Source organism: Protopterus annectens, chromosome 7.part1, assembly GCF_019279795.1.
Source record: "Protopterus annectens isolate FY-2018-M chromosome 7.part1, PAN1.0, whole genome shotgun sequence".
NCBI classification, from domain to species: Eukaryota; Metazoa; Chordata; order Ceratodontiformes; family Protopteridae; genus Protopterus; species Protopterus annectens.
The window spans coordinates 167,587,405-167,601,427 of NC_056740.1; the positions used below are offsets into that span (position 1 = coordinate 167,587,405).

General features: G+C 43.7%; 1 protein-coding gene across 1 annotated transcript in view; it reads right to left on the minus strand.

The window, feature by feature from the left end:
• The window catches only part of RBSN (rabenosyn, RAB effector), a gene marked incomplete in the record, with an annotated part of 650,407 nt that overhangs the window by 231,712 nt on the left and 404,672 nt on the right, over positions 1 to 14,023 (minus strand). Inside the window, 1 exon segment of the mRNA XM_044078624.1 lies at positions 10,836 to 11,077. Within this exon segment, the coding sequence (XP_043934559.1) occupies positions 10,836 to 11,077 (242 nt within the window).

The following is a 14,023-nucleotide window of genomic DNA, read 5'->3' on the forward strand; positions in this document are numbered from 1 at the left end:
TTGTGGATTTCAGCAGTGTGGCTCATTTCCTTCGTGTTTACTAATTGATAGATCCAGGATAGGGCACCAAGAGCTCTCTTTTCTGGGCATCAGGAAAGTACAGTTGTGTACCTACCATAAATGTAGATGTTAGAGTGTATTCACTGTTGCAGTCACTACACATGGGTTATCCTGCTGGCAGGCTACCTGCAGTTGGCCTGAATTCCAAAGTCCTGGTCCGGCGTCGGTTGCTGTCGCCTCTTCCCTGACGTCAGTGCGCCAGAGGTATAAAAGATGCAGCCGATGCCATTTTCTTCAGTTTTTCTTGCCCCAGATGTCAGGTGCCCCCAAAAGGGTAGGCTAAAAAACATTGCTTATAAAAGAATGCACTAAAATAAATAATACCATCATCTACAAGCAAATACACCACATAGGTTGTATAGGATAGAGAAGAACAGGTAAGTCCCAGCAAAGAAAGGGGGATGGTGGGTGGGTAACTTGGACTGCAACAGTGAACACACTCGAACATCTACATTTATGGTAGGTACACAACTGTACTATGTTCATCGTGTTTCACTGTTGCAGTCATTACACTTGGGTTGAATCCCAAAGCTGAGGTTGGGCGGCTGGGTCTAAATAGAATTAGGAGTGGCTATAAGGCTGTGCAGAACTGCAGTGGCAAAGCCTTCTCTGGATTTAGAGTAAAGAGGTAAGTGGTAGTGCTTAGGAAAAGTGCGCACTGAAGTCCAAGTTGCAGTCTCCAAAATATCCTTGGCTGGTACTCCTCTGAGGAAGGCTGCTGAGGTGGCTGCTGCCCTGGTAGAATGTGTCTAATGCCCTTAGGCACTGACTTGCCATGTTGTGAATAGCAGAAATGAATGCAGTGTCCTATCCATTTTGAAATAGTCTGCTTTGAGGTAGCCTTTCCTTGCGATCCTGCAGCATATGCCACTAAAAGTTGCTCAGTCTTTCTGAAAGCTTTAGTTTTGTCCAAGTAGAAGTGTAGCTGTCTGTGTATGTCCAAAGAATGCGGAAGTCTCTCCCCTTTATTCTGTGGGTTTGGGGAAAAAGTAGGCAAATGAATGGTTTGGTTAAGAGCCACACTGGACACTACCTTAGGCATAAATGTTGGGTTTGTCCTTAGAGAAACCCTGTCCGGATGGAAGATAATAAAAGGTTCCACAGCCATTAATGCCTGTAACTCTGAGACTCTTCTTGCTGAAGTTATTGCTAGGAGCAGAGCTGTTTTCCATGATAAGAATTTTATGTCAGCTGTATTGGCTGGTTCGAAAGGAGGCAGTGTGAGTTTTTCCAATACAAAATTGAGGTCCCATGCAGGTACTGGTGCTCTCCTTGGAGGTCTTATGTTTTTGGCCCCCCTGAGGAACTGCCTAAGCAATGGATGTGAAAAAATAGGTGGGTCTGTATTGTAATGAGCTGAAATGGCAGAGGCATGGATCTTAATTGATGAGAATGATAGGCCTTTGTCCAGCATCTCAGTTAGGTATTGTAAAAACTGAGGAATATTTGGTACAAACGTGTCAATTCCTTGTGCCTGGTTCCAAGCACATAATTTCTTCCATTTTTCTGCATAAGATTTTCTGGTGCTGGGCCTCCTGGCCTCCAAAATAACATCCATAACCGCTTTAGAGAGAGGTGTATTCTGAATGGTTACACTATCCGCCATGCAGCTAGATTTAGGGTTCAGAGTTGGCTGTGCATGATCTGATTGTTTTGTTGGGTCAGTAAATGAGGAATTTGAGGCAATGTCCAGGCTGGGCCTTGGGACAAGCTCCTTAGGATTGGGTACCAGTGTTGGCGTGGCCAATCCCGGGCAATTAGTATCATTTGTGGCTTCTGTCGTCTGACCTTTAGGAGTACCTTAGGGAGGAGAGGCAGTGGGGGAAAGGAATATACTGTAAGGTTGTTCCAGCTGAATGACAAGGCATCCACTTTCCATGCTTGTTTGTGATAAGTCCTTGTGCAGAATCTCTGAAGTTGGCAGTTGTGAGGGGAGGCAAAAAGATCTACGTCTGGGCATCCCCATTTCCTTGTTATCATGCTGAAGATTTGTGGATCTGGTTTCCACTCGTGAGGATCCATGAGGTTTCTGCTTAGTTCATCTGCCAGAGCATTTGTTTTTCCTGGCAGGAATTGTGCTTGCAGGTGTACTTGGTAGGTCACTGCTGTGTTCCACAAAATCATGGCTTGTCTATAGAGGGGGTAGGAATGTGTGCCCTCAGTAGCTGTCCTGAATGAAGTAGGTCCTTGAAGGCTGTCAGGGCATTTTGTACAGCTACCACCTCTTTTTGATTGATGTGAAGATGCCTTTGACTTGGGGGCCATGTGCCCTGAATACATTTTCCTGCCATGTGGACCCCCTCAGGCATAATCTGATGCATCTGTTTTTACTGTTTGCCTGGCTGTGGGTAAAGTGAATGGCTGTCCCTTGTTGTGGTGACAGGCCTGTGCCCACCATCAAAACTCCTGTTGCAGGCAGGGAATGAGTGAAATTAATGATTCCAGGCTGTGGCAATGTTGAGTCCAAACACTTTTTAGATACCATTGTAGTTTCCTCATATGCAGTCTTTCATATGGAATTAGCAGAATGCAGGAGGCCATGTAGCCCAGAGCCTGCAGAATTTTTCTTGCAGATAACTGTGTCTTTGTTGCCATGCCTTCGAAGTAAGAAGTCAGTTGCCTTTGTTTGTCTGGCGTGAGATAAGCCATCTGGGCAGTTGTATTTAAGCTTGCACCCAGGAATATTATCTCTCGAGAGGGTACTAGTTTTGATTTTTCGTTTACTGTGTACCCTAGGCAAATTAATAATCTTTTTACAAACGCCCGATGCTTTAGTAGAATGTCTTTGGTCTCTGCTTGAATAAGGCAATTGTCCAAGTAGGGATATATTTGAATTCCTCTGTCTGCAAAATGCAATTACTGGTGCCAGGCATTTTGTGAAGACCCTGGGCGCAGTAGATAAGCCAAAGGTCAGTGCAGAGAATTAGTAGTGCATTGAGCCAGCTGTGAATCTGAGGTATCTTCTGCAAGATTGTCTGATTGGGACATGCAGGTATGCCTCTGAGGTCCAAAGTTACAAGCCAAGCCTTCTTGCCCAGCATGGGCAGAAGCTGCTGCAGAGTCAACATTTTGAATTTCGGAATTGTTTAGAATAGACAGGTCCAGAATTGGTCTCCATGCTTTGTCCTTTCTTGGTACTTAGAAAAGTCTTGAGTAAAATCCTTGCCCCTGCTCTTGTTGTGGCACTGGCTGAATAGCCCTCATGTCCATGAGAGATGAAACTTGTTTTTGTGCCTCTGCCCATGATTGTGTGGCAGGTCTGGCATACCTTTTGCCTTTGGAAGGGTGTGAAAGTGGAACCTGTAGCCCTGAGAGACTATATTTAAGACCCATTTGTCCTGGGTGATCATGTGCCAATTTTGTGAAAAAAAGTGCTAGCTTTCCCCCTAAGGGTGCTGCCAAAAGATAAATTCTTGGCATTGGCAGAGGGAAGTCATTGGGACTGTTTCCTATATGGCTGTGATTTGTCTTCTCCGCTTTTGGAGGTAGAGGCACCCCATTGTTTGGGCCTGTATGAGCCCTGGGGCTGTTGTCTGCCTCTAGGGCATCTGTATCTGCCTCGTTGTGGCCTGTCTGACACGGGAAAGGACCAATTCTTAGAAGGGCAGTTCCTGCTAAATCGGAGTGGCTGTACCTGTAAGAAATCCTTCACTGTCTGCATAGATTTAGCTTTATCCTCCATTTTCTTCAACACCTCTTCTGCCTTAACACCAAACAAAGTATCATGCTGTAATGGAGTATCCAATAATTTTGCTTTAACATGATCAGGCAGAGTCTGTTCCTTTAACCAAGCATGCCTTCTAATAACAGAACCTGTTACGGCGGCCCTGCAAGAGGCCTCCAGTGAATCATAACCACATTGCAAAGTATGTTTTCCCACTTCTTCAGCTGCATGCAATAAATCCTGCAATTCCTTGTTCTCAGAACATTCAGAATTTGTCTCTGTTTTAACAGAGACATTAAGTACTGCTGATATCTAAGCATATGAAACTGACAATTTAAAGCCCTTCCAGCCAAGGTAGCAGAAGTGTAAACTTTTTTCCCTATCTGTCCAGTGCCCTAGAATCTCTATCTGAGGGGACAGGGTTTTTTGTAGTAGCAGCCTTGACCCCTTTGGGACCCTGAGAAATAGTTTCTGGGTCAGCAGCAGGGTTTTTATATAGAAATTTATGAGAATCTGGAACCCTGTAGTATCTGTCTGGCTTAACAGGTGCAGGAGGTAAAGAGTCGGGAGACAGGCCGGACTCTGAAAATACATCTACAATGTCTAGAACAGGTGGAATAGCAAGAGGTGTGTGCTGAGGTAGTAGAAGGAAAGTCTCTGAGCCTTTTCTTAGAATCTGAATAATCTTGGCTCTCCCAGTGGAAATGCTCCCTCATGGTATGCAGGGTTTCCCCAAATGAGTAATCCTCAGGAGGAGAAGCTGAAGGAATAGATTCTTCAGCATCAGAATCCTCATATGGAGGAATAGAGTATCCCTGTTCTGAAGAGGAGTCAGATGAAATGGAAACCTGATCAGAGGAATCATATTCGGTATCTTGCCTAGGCCTCCTATCAGGAGGGGGATGGGAACCTTCTTCGGCCATTTTGAGCATCTGTTTCTTAGCCATGGAAGTCTGTCCTGGAGAATGCTGTACTTGTTTCCTTGTCTTTAAAACTGCTTTAGTCTTTGATGCTGAAGTTGGCTTGATATAAAGCTGTGCAGGTCTGAAAACACCCTCAGAAGCTGATGCCTGTTTAGCGGCTCCGGACCCATCTGAGGGATTAGTTTCCGAAGACCCAATACCTTGAGTATCCAGAGGCCTAGTTGTCTCCACGTGGGAGTCAAAGGCGGCCTGTGGCTCTGAGGTAGCAGGTGTCAGGGGCTGCGAAAGCACCTCACTGAGAACTGGCGAACCGGCGACTGGCCTAGAAGAGGCTTCGTCGTCGGTACTGGACCTCGGATGCCTGTCCTTTTCTTTTTCCTTGCGCTTTTTATGAATTCCGGTTGTCTGTTGTTCCGACAGCATTATATAGTTAAACCTTCGGCCAAAGTAATGAAAAGGAAAATCGTACCGACGCTTAATAGTGCGTTGGTTAAATCTAGCACAAAACCGACAACTAGCAATGTTGTGGTCAGGGCCTAGGCAAGGAATACAGTAAGAATGAAAATCCTTATGAGGTATTTGCTTCCCACAAGAAATACAATTGGTAACTTTTTCTGACATCGGTCTGGAGCAAGAAAAAAGTTTCCCCAATGGGGTACTTAGCTTTAAAGAAGACTTCGGATCTGAAATCCAATTTCGAAAATCTGAGGAGTCGGCCGACCGGCACTTGCGAACTGCTTTTTCTTCCGGCACCGTGCGGCAAGAAAGACTGAAGAAAATGGCATCGGCTGCATCTTTTACACCCCTGGCGCACTGATGTCAGGGAAGTGGCGACAGCAACCGACGCCGGACCAGGACTTTGGAATTCAGGCCGACTGCGGGTAGCCAGCCAGTAGGATAACCCAAGTGTAATGACTGCAACAGTGAAACATGATGAACATCAGTCTGGAGTAGAACCCTGTCCTCTACTGGAACAGGTTGAATAGTCCTGATATGGAGAAGGGAAGGTACTTGCTTTTGAGCCTCTGCCCACAGGTTTGGAGTAAGGTCTGGCAACCCCCTTGGGGTTGGTAGTGAGTGGAAGTAGAATCTGTATCCCTGGGATACAATGTTTAGAACCCATTGGCCCTGAGTAATGGACATCCAGTTTTTTAAATGAAGGACGTGTTTTCCTCCTAGGGTGCAAGTACTTAGGTATGGCTGAGAAGGATAACTGGAAAGTCAACGTGAACTTTTTTCATAAGGGTGTAGCTTACCACTCCCTGTTTTTGAGGTGGGAACACACCATTGTTTAGATCTCTGCATACCCCGAGACTGTAGTATTGGGGGGGGGGTCTGTTTCCCCTGGGTTTGGACTGAAGGCCTGGGAGGGACTGGAAAGGACCAGTTTTTTTAAGGCCAATGCCTACTGAATCTAGGTGGCTGCACCTGTAAGAAATCTTTTACAGTTTGCATAGATTAACTTTTTATTCGATCTTTAACTACTTCTGCTTTTGTGCCAAACAAACTATCCTGATTTAATGGAGCATCTAGCAATTTTACTTTGGCCTGGTCTGGCAAGACTTGCTCCTTCAGCCAAGCATGCCTTTTCAGTACAAACCCAGAGATAGCAGTCCTGCAAGATGCTTCTAAGGCATCAAAGCCACACTGCAGAGTATGTTTACTAACTTGGTTTGCAGAATGCATTAACTCTTGCAAATCTTTATTTTCTGCACAATCTGGAAGTAATACCATTTTTTGTTTAATTAGTTCCATAATATGTTGATGGTACTTCAACATGTGAAACTGGCAATTCAAAGCCCTGATGGAAAGAGTTGCAGAGGTATACACCTTCTTACCCCATCTGTCTAAAGCTGTAAAATCCCTGCCTGAAGGGGTAGGGTTTTTGGCTGTAGTAGCCTTAATGCCTTTACATCCCTGGGAAATGGTCTCTGGATCCGCAGTAGGATTCTTAGAGAAATTTGTGAGAGTCAGGTACTCTGCAGTACCTGTCAGGTTTTCTAGGAGCTGGTGTTAAAGTGTCAGGAGTAAAACTGGATTCCATGAAGACATCTACAATATCCAGGACAGCGGGTATAGCTAGAGGCCTGTGCTGAGGCAAATCTAAAAATTCCCTGAGTCTCTTTTTGAACTGAGGATAGTCCTGGCATTCCCAGCAGAAATGCTCTCTTAAGGTATGCAAGGTTTCACCAAAAGAAAAATCCTCTGGAGGGGCGGCAGAGGGAATGGATTCCTCTGCATCTGAATCCTCATAGGTAGATAAGGGTATGTCCTGGTAATCAGAAGGGTCAGAGACATCGGACTCCTGGTCTGTAGAATCAGAAGGAAATTCAATTCTTTGTCTTTTAGCAAGGGAAAGCTGGCTTCCCCTAATTAGGGTAATAAGGTCTTCAGCCATTATAAGCATTTGTTTTTGTGGCATGGGAGCTTGAGCATGCACTTTGGACGTAGGTTTTCTAGGTGTAGTGCGAACTCTGGGCCTGAGAAACTCTGTAGTTTTAGTTAAAAAAGAAGTCTGTTTAATACGAATATCGGTAGGTCAGAATACACCCTCAGAAGCTGGTGCCTGCACACAGCTCCAGACCCATCCAAGGTAGAGACATCCGCAGTTTCCATAGTCGAAGAAGCATCTTGCATCATACCGGACTCCAAATGGGCCTCAGCAGAGGCCTGCAAATCTGTAGAAGTGGGCATCAGGGGCTGCAAAGGCGCCAGAGTACCAGCGGACTGGCAACTAGCTTAACGGAAGCATCATCTGCAGTTTTTGACTTATGGGATCTGTCTCTGTCTTTGTGCTTTTTCAGAAGACTGGTAGTCAGATGACTTACCAAAGCCATTTCGGAATACGGACAACGAGAGCGAAAGAATTTAGCTACAAAAATAGCCTGACAACGAATGGTTCGGGCATTAAACAAGGAACAAAACCGACAGTGAGAGACGTCATGGTCTGGGCCTAAACAGATGATGGAGTAAGAATAAAAATCTCTATGAGGTACTTGCTTTCCACAGGCAAGACAATTGTTAACTTTTTCTGACATCTCAGAGTAGGAAAAAAGAATCCCCAACGGGGTACTTAGCTTTAGAAGACTTCAGGTTTGAAACGCGAAAAATGAAAATTTCAGCTAGCGGCCGACCTGCACTTGCGAACTGCTTCTGGCTCCGTCTCGGCAAGAAAGACTGGTGTAATGGCGTCAGCTGCATGTTTTATACCCCTGACAACCTGACGTCATGGAAGAGGCGACAGCATCCAATGCAGAAATCCCAGGACTCTAGTATTTGGGCCAACTGAGGGCTACCTGCAGGTAGATAACCCAAGTGTGATGACTGCAACAGTGAAACACGAAGAACATCACACAAATCTCAGTAAAATGCATGGTCTCTCACAAAAAAGTATTTTTCCATTAAATTAAACAAACATTGTAGAAGGTTTTCTTCAAAGGGAACTTCTGTCCAGTGAAGGAAGACCATTAGCTGCCAGTCAAGCCTCTGAAGGCCCCAAGAAGAGTACCCTCTAAATGTGGCAAGAAAGTATAGAAGTTTCTGGTACCCAGGCTGCTAATGGTCTAATATGACCTTCAATATGGACAGGGATGAGTTTTGTTTTACCTGGATGGGGAGTCTGTTCCAGAACAGTGGTATCCCCTTCCAAGCTATACATGCCCCACTAAACTATTTTCTTGAAATTGGAGAAGAGGTTTAGGTCCCTGAACATTATTTCTGATGCCACTTGACTTGCTGATATGCGGTAGGTTTATCAGTATTGGGTCAGAGGATGCCTTGTATTTCAGGACACAGGTCACCTCTAAGCAGTCTGTAGGATAAAGAACATAATAGAGCTTTGAGGCAGTCCATGTAGGGCACATTGTTTAGGCCTTGTACCCTTACAGTACTGTTAGCTCTTTGGCCATTCCAGTTGCAAGTGTCTGGACAGATGCACACAAAAGGGACATTCTTAATGAATGGCCCAAAGAGGGCAAGTCAAGGGGGGCAATGACATCTCTAAATCTAGTTGTAATCACTTCACTTATAAGCTGTGCAGCAGAGAAAAACTTTCTTACAAAAGTGGAAACCTGTTAGTTTAAAGTTGGGCCACTTTCCAAACAAGTTTGCGCATTCTAAGCTTTTATCTCTGTTACTACAAACTGCTCTCTCTATTTTTAGTGAAAGGACCCAAGTACTGTAACCCTTGCTATTTTCTTTTTAACTCCAGCTAATTATCGTTAACTACTCCAAAATTTAAATTAGGAAAAATGGTAATTCATTTACCTAAAATTAATCTAGGAAATCCAAAGGTAAAGAGCTACAGAGATTTATAAAAGACCCTAAAACTTAACTAAAAGAGCAACATTCCACCTTTATATGAAGCAAGCCCAATTATAACTTGTGCTCCATAACATAGGTTCATAGGTTTATACTAGGCTATCTGCCCTAAGGCATTTATAAGCCTAGCCCAAATTTTTGTGGCTTACGCCACCCCTTATATGAAAAAATACTGTGCCCATTAGTTTGTTGTGCCTCTGTCCAGCAGTGACACAGAGATGATTCCCGGGGTAAACCTACGATCTCCCATCCACAGGTCTAGATTTCTCTTGAACAGAGTCAGCGAGGTGCTCTGCCTCACATGGACCGGGATTTTATTCCACAGCATAGGGAGTCTCTGAGTGATAAATCTATCCCTCCAGCACGTCCTATTTATATCTGTGCTAAGGTTTAAGTCGCTTGCTCTAGTGGTTTTGGTGGATTTGGATTTTTGAGGTGGAGCATGTCCATTAATTCGGGTTGGACATGGCCTTGTATGTCAGGCACATGTCACCTCTGAGCAGACGGTATGCGACTGAATAGAGCTGGAGTTTCTTCAATCTGGCAGCATATGACAGATTTTGGAGTCCCTTTATCCTTTTGGTGAGGAACTTTTGGGGTCTCTCCAATTGCTGCAGATGTCGGGTGAGATACATCCCGAATGGGGCATTGTACTCATTGGTCTGATAAGTGAAGAGTACAGGGGAACAATGACCTCACTAGATCTGGATGTGAATCCCTTCATGATCAGGTGGGCAATGTAGAAGGTCTTTCTAACCACTTTAGCAATGTGAGTGTCAAAAGAAAGGCCACTGTCAACCTGGGTCCCCAGGTCCCTGATAACCCCTTCTGTGCTTAGTGGATTGCCACCTATATGGTAGCTTGGGGTTACCTTGTTTTTCCCGAAGGGTATGACTATACATTTTTTGGCGTTTAACTTCAGGCCATGGCTCTGGCACCAGCTATCTGTTTCCGTGAGTCCCTTCTGAAGGATATCCGTGTAGTGCAGTACACATTCGACTATCCTGTGCCAAATGCATTTTCTCCCATATCAAGTAATACAAATTTATGAAGATGCACTGACAATAGCCTTGCATAAACAACTGTTACATCTGTTTACTGCTGAAGCATATTTGCATAGATTTTGCTTTAATGCTATTTAACCTATTTAATATTTGCTGACCGAGAAAGACAGACTAGGACAGAACTTATTTTCAGCGAAGGCCCAGGGAAAGACACTCCAGGTGCACGTCTTTGGAATGTGGGAGGAAACTGGAGCACCCAGAGGAAACGCACAAACACAAGGAGGGCATGCAGACTCCACACAGAAGGCACCCCAGCTATGTATACACAAGAACATTACATATGCTATGACACTAATGTTAGGGGCTTAGCAGGCTAAATACAAACCTTTTACATTTAAAGATCATAAATTTGAAGATTGTACTCTCACACAAGCTCCAGGTTTTAAACAATGCACTGATGTGCCGCACTTGTGAGATGCTGTGCACAGGATTTAAACAAAGGTCTACTTCACTCTATTTTTAATAGTTCAAGTGGTCGTTATACTCTCATGACATTATAAAGCACCAAGGGATGATCACGAGGAATGGAACTGAATGTCTGGTGGGATTATTTGGTTATAGAAATGCAAAGTAAATAAATGGCACTTAGGGGCTATGCATGCACTACAAGTGGATGTAAAGATACAATCTGCACACGAACTTAGGCTGCGTTATAAAAAAAATGGAGAGAGAGCACTGACCTACAACATACTACATTAAATAAATCCTAATACTGTCATAATAAGCCATTATTAACTCACCTTAAAAGTTGAAAAATTTTAATATAAAATGTAATCCACTGTACATATACTAGTAAGTTCTAACCTCATACAGTTTCACAATATCAGGGATATGATCTTTTTCATCAATCTGCCGTTCCCGTTTAAGCAAGATGCTCATGCAGTGCCGACAACAACGGATTCTGTCATCTTCTTTCTCCTCTAAAACAGAACTCACGCTGCTTAAACTGCTGACACTTCCACGGCGAGAAAGCTGACTGCTGTTAGGAGAGTGGTGTGGACTGCTCTGAAATGACAGCACCTCCTTAGCTGCACTTGTAAGCTTTTCTATGGAAGAAAATAAGCAAAACCTGGGATGTTAAATACTCAATACCAGTACAAAAATACTACACACAAAGAATTAAAAAAAAATGTTCTATAACACAAAACAGCTACATTTTGTAAAATGTACTTCAAAATAAAATTTTTTAACTCTAAGTAATGCAGTCAGAATCCATGATATGTAGCCAACTGTGTGACAAATTTTAAGAGTTTATACAAAGTTGAAGTAAAAGTTGCTACATAAATACAAGTGTTAACAGAAAGCATCCCATACATACCATAACATTCTTCAAATGCCATATCATCCTTTTTTGCCATGAAATAAATGGCAAATGCATAAAAAAGATGATTGCTGAATGCACTGCATGGCACTTGGCAAAGCACAGGGCGATTTAGAGTGACAGATTTTAGCCTCAAGTGTTTGTATATCACAGCATGTAACAGATGTAAATGGTTAAATAGACACAAATGATAACAGTCAAAAAAGCACGGCTCAGGAACAAATCTGAAGCGCCAAAAAGAGTAGAGCCAGCATACTGTGTTCCAAAATGGTCTTTGTTCAAATAAAACAACAAAAAAATCAGACCGGTTTCGGCTGGAAAATATCACAGCCTTCTTCCGTGCAGGTCAAATTCTAGTATTTGACCTGCACTGAAGAAGGCTGTGATGCACACACACAGGCACACACACAGACGCGCACACACACACAGACGATTTATGCAGCCGACATTTCCCTAAAAAACAATGTATTGCATTATGTTTTTCAGACGATGCTGTCCATTTCCTTGCAACCTGGGTCATTTTCCCCACTGTGCAATCCTGTCAATATTGCCAAGATGAATTCTTACAATGCTCAAGCCTAGACACCCATCACAGACTGTTTTGGTTACTAAACATGTTTTTGATGTCTGGACACATCTGTGGTTCTATGAAGTACTTGCCTATTACAGTGAAAAAGATGTTTGACATGCACCATGCTTGAAAGCAGACTATGTGGCTGCATTAAGCCATCCACCATCAACAGCAGGTATGGCTGGTGACAATCAGCAGCAGAATAAGGTATGGCCAGCAAATGTCCACAGGCAGTGATAAGTGCAATATGCAGTGATGCTGGCAAAGTAGCACTGCCTGGTTAACAACTCTGGGTCATGATGTGTATGGGACACAAAGTACAGTTGTGTACACTTACCATAAATGCAGATGTTAGAGTGTATTCACTGTTGCAGTCATTACAGTCGGCCTGAATTCCAAAGTCTTGGGTCCTGCGTCAGTTGCTGTCTTCTCTTCCATAATGGTCAGGTCGTCAGGGGTATAAAACATGCAGCCGACGGCATTTTCTTTAGTTTTTCTTGCCCCCGATGTCAGGTGCCCCCAAAAAGGTAGCAATATTTTATATATAATTCATGCATCAATATAAACTTTACCTTCATCTACAAGCAAATACATCACATAGGTTGTAGAAGATAGAGAATGAAAGAAACTTTAGAATGACGGGGGGGGTAACCTGGACTGCAACAGTGAATACACTCGAACATCTACATTTATGGTAAGTGTACACAACTGTACTATGTTCTTCGTGTTTCACTGTTGCAGTCATTACATTTGAGTAGAATCCCAAAGCTACGGTTGGGAGGCTGGAGCTAAACAGCATTAGGTGTGGTTATAAGGCCCTGCAGCACTGCAGTGGCAAAGCCTGCCCTGGACTTGGAGTAGAGAGGCAAATGGTAATGCTTTGTAAAGGTGTGAACAGAACTCCAAGTAGCAGCCTCTAGTCTTTGGTTGGTACTCCTCTGAGAAAGACTGCTGAAGTAGCTGCAGCTCTGGTGGAATGAGACCAAATGCCCTTGGGCACAGGTTTACCATGGTGTAAGTAGCAGAAACTAATGCAGTGGCTTATCCACTTTGAAATTGTCTGCTTTGAAATAGCCTTTCCTTCTGATCCTGCAGCATATAACAATAGTAATTGCTCAGTTTTTCTTGAAGCTTTAGTCCTGCTCAAGTAGAATCTTAGCTGATTGTGTACATCCAAGGAATGCAGAATTCTCTCCCCTTTGCACTGCAGATTTGGATAAAAAGTTGGCAGATGAATTGTTTGGTTAAGAGCCACACTGGAAACAACTTAAGGCATAAAAGTAGGATTTGTCCTCAGAGATCCCTGTCTGGGTAAAATATGATAAAAGGCACTACGGCCATGAGGGCCTGTAGCTCTGAAACTCTTCTTGCTGAAGTAATTGCTAGCAGCAGAGCGGTCTTCCATGATAAGAACTTTATATCAGCGGTAGCAGCTGGTTCAAATGGAGGCAGGGTGAACTTTTCCAACACATAATTGAGGTCCCATGCAGGTAATGGTGATCTTCTAGGAGGCCTTAAATTTTTGGGTCCTCTAAGATAATGCTTTAGTAAAGGATGAAAAAAGATTGGTGGCTCTGTATTGTAATGAGCCGAAATGGCAGAGGCATGGATTTTGATTGATGAGAAAGATAGGCCTTTGTCAAGCATCTCCGTTAAGTATTGTAATATCTGTGGAATATGTATCAGTTCCTTGTGCTCGATTCCAAGCACAGAATCTCTTCCATTTGTCAGCATAAGATTTTCTAGTTCTAGGCATTCTGGCTTCCAAAATGACATCCATCACAGCTTTACTGAGAGGTGTCATTTGTATGATTACATGATTAGCCATGCTGCCAGGTTCAGAGTCTGTAGTTGATTGTGCAGGATCTGATTGTGTTGCTGGGACAGTAGTTGTGGTCTTTGAGGCAAGGTCCAAGCTGGGTATTGAGACAAGTTCCTTAGGATTGGGTACCAGTATTGGCGGGGCCAGTCCGGGGCAATTAATATCTTTGGCTTCTCTTGTCTGACTTTTAGGAGGACCTTGGGTAGAAGAGGCAGAGGAGGAAAGGCGTAAACTGATAGGTTTTTCCAACTGAAGGATAGGGCGTCCACTTTCCATGC